The 8,900-nt window shown below is 29.6% G+C and overlaps 1 protein-coding gene across 1 annotated transcript in view; it reads left to right on the plus strand.

The window, feature by feature from the left end:
• The first annotated feature begins 841 nt into the window (after positions 1–841).
• Positions 842–8,900, plus strand: part of LOC111088431 (gamma-tubulin complex component 5-like) — a 45,215-nt gene continuing 37,156 nt past the window's right edge. The window contains exons 1-5 of the mRNA XM_022398539.1: positions 842–1,102; positions 2,264–2,370; positions 3,505–3,610; positions 5,686–5,782; positions 6,544–6,632. Coding sequence (XP_022254247.1) covers positions 1,001–1,102; positions 2,264–2,370; positions 3,505–3,610; positions 5,686–5,782; positions 6,544–6,632 — 501 coding nt within the window. The 5' untranslated portion in view covers positions 842–1,000. The remainder of the gene's footprint in view (positions 1,103–2,263; positions 2,371–3,504; positions 3,611–5,685; positions 5,783–6,543; positions 6,633–8,900) is intronic.

Raw genomic sequence — 8,900 nt, forward strand, 5'->3', positions numbered from 1 at the left:
TGGAAAGAGTTCAGAGGAGAGCTAGTAGGATGATACCTGGGATAGATAGGTTTTCATGCGAGGATAGGTTAAGATCTCTGAACTTGTTTTCTCTTGAAAAATGAATAATTCCAAGGGATCTGATTGAGGTGTTTAAGATTGTTAAGGGAGTCGATAGTGTTGATGCATCATTCTTTTATTTTTAATATTTAATGATAATGGTAAAACTAGCATAAACAAGTATAAAATTTCGCAGAGTAGGAGAATCTTCAGCTAAGACAGCTTTATTTTTCTAACAGGGTTTTTGGCCTTTGAACGAGTTACCTTCAAATGTGGTAGGTTAGGTTAATTTAAGTGAGTTTAATGGAACGCTTTATAAATGTTTGAATGACAAGGGCCTGGCTTTGTGTTTTTTAATGTTTAGTTTAATTCCATACATTATAAGACCAAAAGGCTTCTTGTTGTTCTTTAATGTTATTTTATGTTAATTGACAGATAAATCACTTCTAAGAAAGTTCCGAATTTCAATAGATTAATTTCCTGACGTCTCACCTCAAAATAAACACGATTCGAATTAGGTATTATTTCAATCTTAATTTTTCTATACAACTGATGCCCTATTAATGATTAAACCAATATAGTGTTAATACCTGATCACCCAAACAGCAAGTTATTATTGTAAAAATGTATATTGTTTCTAAACGAAAATTTTATTTTTTATCTTTTACATCCTAATGCTTAAAAACTTCGGTCTCAAAGCGTATTTCAAATGAGGTGGTTATTTATTTCGTTTTTGTTTTTTATATTTGACAAAAAGATAAATTTCACTAGAGGACGCGTTTTATTTCAACGCGCGGAAATAATGGAATCTAAACTTAAACATTTCATTTAACTTTTAATTTTAATTGTTAGTAAATATTAAGTAATAAATATTAACCGTAGTGATACCATTCGATGAGTATTGGGATCTTCGGACTTCTCGTATTAAACATCGTTTTATAAATATCTATGAAGTTAAGATATGGCACCATTGTTTTCTAAAAAAGATAATTTTAAAAAAAGTAGAGATGCTAAAATAGAAAACTTTTCACGGAAACTTATTAAAAGGATAACTGGTTTGAAGGTGACAATATGATTTATTGATAATACTAATAATATTACTATTAAGCCTACCCTAAGGGTACAATAAATTGTTACATTGAGGTGCTAGAATTATAAGAACGGAGATTATAATGGAATAACTGAAATATGGTAAAATGTAGATCATTATGATTACAGAAATTTCTTTGAAATGCAGGGTTATGACTTAAACTAAGATTATTTAATAGAGATAGAGTACCAAACCCTAAAAAGAGGGGGGAGAGTGGCTATGTAGTTGATATGTGAAATGTGAGCTACATTATGTTGATGTTGAGGATTTCAGTGGTATCCCACATGCATTACCCTACATTTATTATAATTAAAAAAGTCATCTGCCATTTATTTGCTCAACTCACCAAATAAACCAAGTCCTTTTGTAAAGCAGCAGGATCCTCCCCATACTCATAGCTACCATCACCCAAAAACCTTAATATCATCAGCAATTTTAAATATTTTTTTTTACCCTTCCTTCATCTATGTCGTTGATGTAAATAAAAAAAGAGCATAAGTCCTAAAACTGAAGTACCTCACTTGTGACATTAATCCAATTTGGCTGAACCCCATTTATAACAACCCTCAGCTTTCTTCCATCCAGCCAGTTTCTATTTCATTTGGAATGTTGTGTTGTTCAATCTAGGGCTCCTTACCTAACAAAGGACATTGAGTTGTTCGTGAAGGTTCAGGGGAGGGCCGATAGGATGGAAAGGTTGTTGTACAAGAATAGGATGAAAGCTGGGCAATCAGAAATTTGTTAATAAAGTATTCATTAGGCTCATTAATAAAATACATTCAACTAGTCAATTATTCTCACATGAGACTTGGATGGTTAGAATAATTGGAAACACTAATTTTGATTTGTTGATTATTTTCATGAATCGTGAAATTAATTGACTAACTTAAACAAGCTTTCATTAATTAAAAATTATGGTAAATCATAATGGCGATGTTTTGACTACTTGAATTGTTGGAATGATTGAAAACAGTAATGACTGGGAATACCAATTTTAATTGATTTTATTATTTTGAGTTTTAGTTTAGATGATGGGACAACCTAGGTGGACCAATAGGTTCCTTGTTGTCCCTAATCATTATGTATGTTAAAATCGTAACATTTCTAGTGTTGTAATACGAATTTTATATACAGGATGATGACCAGAATTTTCAACTTTGTATTGAGTTTGTTGACTCCAATTTCAAATATCATCGATTCTTAGATGTCAATAGTCATCAAGTACAAAAGACCATAGATGGGTAAGTCATGATATTATGTAAAAACTGATGACATTTAACAACGTTGCAAATATGTACATAATAATAGTCTGCATAAAAGCCAAGCAAAACTCTTGTTTATGTTCACTTTATCACCACGATATGAATAATTCTTCTTGCATCTGTTAGCTGGGTTGAGGCCAAGTGCTTAAAATTATACTAAAGTGACACCTGTGTGATATCCATGCTGAATGGCATTCTGATGATACACTAAAAGATTTTGAAAATACAGGTTATTGGTTTGTTTACACAAACGTTGAATTTGTTTTATGTTTGCCTTGTTGTATGTAATGATATATCAAAATTTGTGTTATGCCCAATAGTTTATAACATATTTCATGAATGTTGGTTTATGACCAAATTTAAGAACGTGAATCTTATGCCTTATATTTGTTTGCATGTCTGGTAATTGTTAGTATCCATATATAACCTAAAAATTTTAAAATATGGTTATAACTTATTACAGTCACCTGATGAATGTTAGTACATAAATAATTAATAAAAAAATCTATATTTCATGACTGGTGCATGTAATTATTATATGATTAGTTTGTATTGGTTTATGATTTGTACATTTAATGTTGTATTTGTAATGACTTGTTATTAGCATGTAGTTGTTACATGGTTCAGACCTTTTATTATTTTATAAAGTGCTCACAATAGATGTTTACTTACAAAGTCTTTGAATTTTTCTGACCTTTTTATAAGTTTTCATTTTTTGTGACTACAGTTTAATTCTTTATCATGTTTTCAATTGCAATCCTTAGGTGTTATGCATAATCTCAGTGAGCTAAGATAGGCTTCACTATAAAAAAAAAATAAAGATTTTGAGACTTAAACTTGGATAGTAATTTAAATGACTCAGTTGTTCTTATTGTTTTTTTTACTAATGTAATACAGTTTTAAAATATGGAAGAAAGATTTGCTGTATCACATTTTTAAAAGCCTGAACAGTGTTACAGCTATATTTTGTCTGCATGAATAAAACAAATTCAGATGTTTTATCCGATTAATGTGTGTGAAAGTTACAAATATTTGTTATAATTATGGAGTATTATTTGTATTCTAAATGTAAAGTTGGAAGTCATTTTGAGCAAAATTTCTATTAATTTTCAGTCTGTCTGAAAAGTTTCTAATCCATGGACAGTATCAAAAAGCCAGGTCCTTTAAGAGCTTAACTACTCAACTTCTGGATAGTGTGAGAATATCCCACTTTAGTCAGGTTGGATTCATGTTTTTCTTTATATTATTTTCTGTGTACATAATACCATAAGATGTTTAAATTCAACATAACCGATATTATTGGTAGTTCTACTGCCATGATCAACTTTTGTGCCCAAGGAACTCTGCAATGTTTATGAACTTTTTAGATAAAATCATATATATTTCAGGTCAAAGTAAAAATTTTGAAATCTGCCAGTCATGTCGTATTAGCTGAATAACCTGTTCATAACATGTGGAAGACATAAGGACCCTTAGGTGTGACATGGTTGTCAGATATGAGTGCAAACTTCCCTCTGTCATACCCTCTGGAACCCTAAGGGTACATGCCAACTTTGGTAACAGTCAGTTCAGCTGTTCACCATTTATAAGTCAACACACACACACAAACAGACTTGTCAAATAATGGTGGCATGCTTAAAATGTTCATTGATCTAACTTGCTTGTAACTAGTGCTGGATCATTAGTAAAATTTGAAAATTGATTAATTTTCAGACTTATTAATTAATTATATTCAACTAATCTCTTTTTCTCACAGGACTTAATTGGAATAATGAACAATGGTAATGATCATAAACACTGTTTTTGATGATGTACATACCTCAAACAATTCAATATATTTGTCATTGGTGTGATTAGCTTGTAACATACTTACAGCAATCCAATAATTTTAACATTGGTATAATTATCTTGGGACATACTAGCAACAATTCAGTAGGCGTTACTTTGGTATAATTAGCATGTAGCATACTTGCAACAGTTCAGTAAATGTTACAATAAATCTTTAAACTCGAGCGATTGCTACTAGCATCTGGGTAAAAATCCCAATTTACCCATTAGACAGTGACAGCTTCTGATAATATTTATGAATCTTTGGCTGAAAACTAATCCAAACCACATTATTATTCACCTTTTATAAAAAGACTGGAAAATTTTATAAGGTATGGTGATAATTATTAGGACATCACGAAAATAATTCTGGCAGAATGAGGAAAAAATTATGTGTTTAAAGAGTTAATGTAATTTGATTGTAGCGTACATGCAACTGTTCAACAGATGTTATGTTGGTGTGATTATATTATAAAATACTTGTAGCACATCAGTAGATGTTACATTGGTATGATTAGATTGTAACATACTTGCAGTAATTCAGTAAATGTTACATTGATATGATTAGATTGTAACATACTTGCAGTAATTCAGTAAATGTTACATTGGTATGATTAGATTGTAACATACTTGCAACTGTTCAACGGATGTTATGTTGGTGTGATTACATTATAAAATACTTGTAGCACATCAGTAGATGTTACATTGGTATGATTAGATTGTAGCGCATTTGAAACACTCCAACGAATTCCAACCAGTAAACATACTTTGTAAATAAAACAGTTATTACAGTTTTCCATTAATGAAGCTAATATCTTTTTATCACTTTTGTTTATTTCAATGAGCTTATCATGTGGCAAACATTGAAATGAGAAACTTTAAGAATTTTGTTTCTGATACTTACATTTAGTAGCCATTACCGTTATATATATATTTTTTTTACTTATTACTCTCTGTAAAATACGAGTTAAGTACCTAATTTTCATACAACTGAAAACTGTATGTGTATTATTTATAGGATTAGTTAGATAGTAAGTTTGTGTTGCTTGCAGAATTGAGAAGACTGTCATTTAGATACAGAATGGTCATTTTATATTATTAAACAGTTACTGAGATTAAATAATTATTCCATATCTGCAGATAATGTTAATGTATGGATGACCTCTGGTATTTAAGGTAGATCCAGCTTTCATACTGAACCATTATTTACTTAATACACATAATTCAGACTATAAAAGACCATTGAATTATGGTTGATAATCCTTAATAAATGTTTGTATATATGGGATCAAATTCAGTATTTTACTGACTAAATTTTAAGCTGCATGAAAAAAATGTAAAAGTAATAAAATATGACTCTTTGATAGCATTTGATTTCAGGAATAGGCTTAAAGATACCTTATTTCATGTTTGTATTAATAATTTCTAAATTTAACTGAATAATAAAAATTTAACATCTTGTTTCAGAAAGATGATGTATTTTCCATCCTCTCTCTGTTGCTACATCTTTCCGAGTCCCCTGTGAACTACAATTACACGCCAAGATTGGTGTTCAAGGACAAACGTAATGTAACTTATGACTTTCATATATACAGCAAATTATCCCTAATGCATTCTTAAACATTTAAAAAATAAATAAAAATTTTTATTTAATTTAAATGTTAAGAATTAAAATATATACTGAAAATATAAATAATATTGGATAAAATATGCACACTTATTATGAAACCTGATATTTGCTGATAAAAACATTTCTAATATAATTATTAATAGTTAATACTTTATAATTCCAAAATCACAATTATTAATAAATAGATTTACCAGCTAGTACTCGTATTTTCTTGAATAAGATTTACCATCATTTTTATTGAAGAAAGTGAAAAAACTTTTAATAAAACCTGAAATTATTTTTCAGATTTAGAGGTATAAGTATTTCAAGATCATCTCAGATATGACTGTTTTATTTTTTCATAATAATATAGTAAGAGCTGCGATGCGTTGATCATGGCTTATTCAAATGAGTTATTTCTAATAGTTTTTAGAATATTTCAAAAAATTTGTGAAAGAGGCCTTCTGTAAAATATTTGGGTAAAATCCTGTAAACCATAAAATTTTTAGGTGAAAACTGTATCTAAATTACTGCTTTTTACCTTTTCTGTAAATTAAAATATCTACATTGCTTTTTTGGTAACAACAACATTTTTTGTTTCTTTCACGTACAATTAAAGATGGACCATTAATTGGTGTGTATGAAAGAAAAGTTTTTAATTGTTTTGTTAAGTGTATATCTTGAACCATATGAAAGATTGTGATTCCTAAATAAAGGTGTAGTTGATGTTAGTGAAGATGTTGACTGGGGTACCTACTTGCTTGAAGGAGAAGAATTATCATCAAAGTTCTCCGACAGCCAAGAGGTAAACAAAATTTTAAGATTTTCTTTTCGTGTTTGAAACGTAAAATGCTTATTATATGTTAATGACAAATTATGTCATGATCTACATAAATAATAAACTATATATATATATATAATAAGTAAAATATTTTTTTACAAGATGAGAGTCTTGGAAAGAAAGCCTACGGTAACTGAAAGAAATGGGTCATTATAATGTTTTAATTGTGGTATTTTTTTCCATTGGTGGGTTAAAACAGTTGTATGTAACTCATTAGTTTTCATTTCTGTGACTTGATGTTTTTAATAAGATATAGGTTTGATAACCACATGTCATGATAATTTGTTTATTTATGCATTAATCTGTCATATGTGGTTTATTAAAGGCACGTGTAATTGTCATTCATTTTTCAAAAGCACCAGCATTGTGTATAGATTAATGATCTGTATTCCGTAAGCAGGAACGTGTAAAAAAGAACACTGCTGAATTGTATTTTCTGTTCCCGGTTTACCTTAACATTTTATCCAGTTATTTTGTAGTATACTTCAGATAGGCTTTTGACATAATGAAAGGATTTACTGAAAATAGAAGTCACTGCTGAAAACTCGTATTTTAAGGTTACATTGACTTTTTGTCATCCAAACATCTGATATTTTGGTGCTGTTTTACTGTGCTTGCTCTGAGTTCTGTATTAGTGTTCTATTAAGGACCTCCCAAAGAAATTACAGCATAAATTCAATACCATAAACATTATGTTGATGTTACTGTATTTGCCGGCGTATAAGATGATACTTTCTACTCTTAAAACAATGCCTGATTTTACCCCTTGTACATAGGTTCAAAGATAGAGTTCCAGAACTCTCCAGGTAGTAACATATTTAACTAAAACTGCATTGTTCCTTTTACTTTTGTTTGCTTTTTTGAGTAAGTGTTTGACATTGTGCCACCTACTGTGGTACAATAACATCTTTGTGATTGTATCATTTGTCTCGATTCTTCATAAGTAGAAGTTATTTATCTCACATGCTAGTTACAATTAATCAAGATATGTTTTTTGAAATGTATTGATCTCATCCATCGCACTAAAGTATTGCTAATATTATATCAAAAAGAAGTTAGTTTCTTACTTACACTAATTTTGTAAACATGTTTTATAGTACATCACAATAAATTAAGGTTTAGTATTTTTTATAATAAAAAAGGAGCTCAACTGTGATGAAAACTTTGTAAAGTTGTTTATTACATGTTTGTGACTTAAGTTATACTGCATTGAACTATCTGTGGTGTTTAAAGAACATAAAAAATACACTTGTGGATGTTTTTTATTACCCAAGAACACAAGTTAGCACAGTTTAAAAATAACTTCTAAGAATTTCTTTTAAAAAAAAAAGTAACATCCTCGACTTGTTTGACAATGAAGGTCATCCTATACACTGAACCTCAAAGAAATACACTTAATATGCTCAAAAAATCCAGGGTCATCTTATACACTGGCAAATATGGTAATCAATAAAATAAGACTGGTTTAAATTTCAGTTCAACACTAACCCCCGAGCTATAAGTAATCACTGTATGACTTGTCAATCATTTTATGGTGAGGATGGTCTCTCATGCAGGATTTTTTCTTTTGAACTGGTAAATACACACTTATAATGAATGATGTATGTACCACCAAATACTATGCACATTTGGTACAATTTTTGTTTCTAATACATGTTTTTAATATGAAAAATTCATATTAATTCAAATATTATCTAGAGCACTGACGTTTTCTATTTTAAATGCAATAACATACATAGTTATAGAATTAATCTGCCACTTCTAGCTTCCATAATTAAAAAACTGGAGAGGTATTCTATTTGATGGTGAACTAAAAAGATGATTGGAATGACAACTCCACCACTAAAAACAAGTATTACCAGAGGGTTATATTACAGATCAAAGGTAGAATTGAAAATGTAATCTGTGATGTAGAGGCCTAGCCGTGTTTTTTTGGTTTGCTGACCCACTCAGTGCTGATGAGTTATAAATAGGCAAAAAGTAGCAGTCCACAGCAGAGGGTGCAGCAAATCAAAGAACAAATTAGGCCTTTCATAATGGTGATGTGTATATAATATTTACTGGGTTTTTGAGTTCTTTTTAACTCTCTGTTTAGTAACCTAAATAATTTAGGCCATTACACCACAGATTATATTTTCAATTTTACCAATGATAAAAAGAAAAGACATCTGTAATATATTCATTACAATTGGTCTACTGTATAATATTGAATAATAATTTAGGCATAATGCC

The sequence above is a fragment of the Limulus polyphemus genome, unplaced genomic scaffold (assembly GCF_000517525.1).
Source record: "Limulus polyphemus unplaced genomic scaffold, Limulus_polyphemus-2.1.2 Scaffold3753, whole genome shotgun sequence".
In the NCBI taxonomy this organism is placed as follows: domain Eukaryota; kingdom Metazoa; phylum Arthropoda; class Merostomata; order Xiphosura; family Limulidae; genus Limulus; species Limulus polyphemus.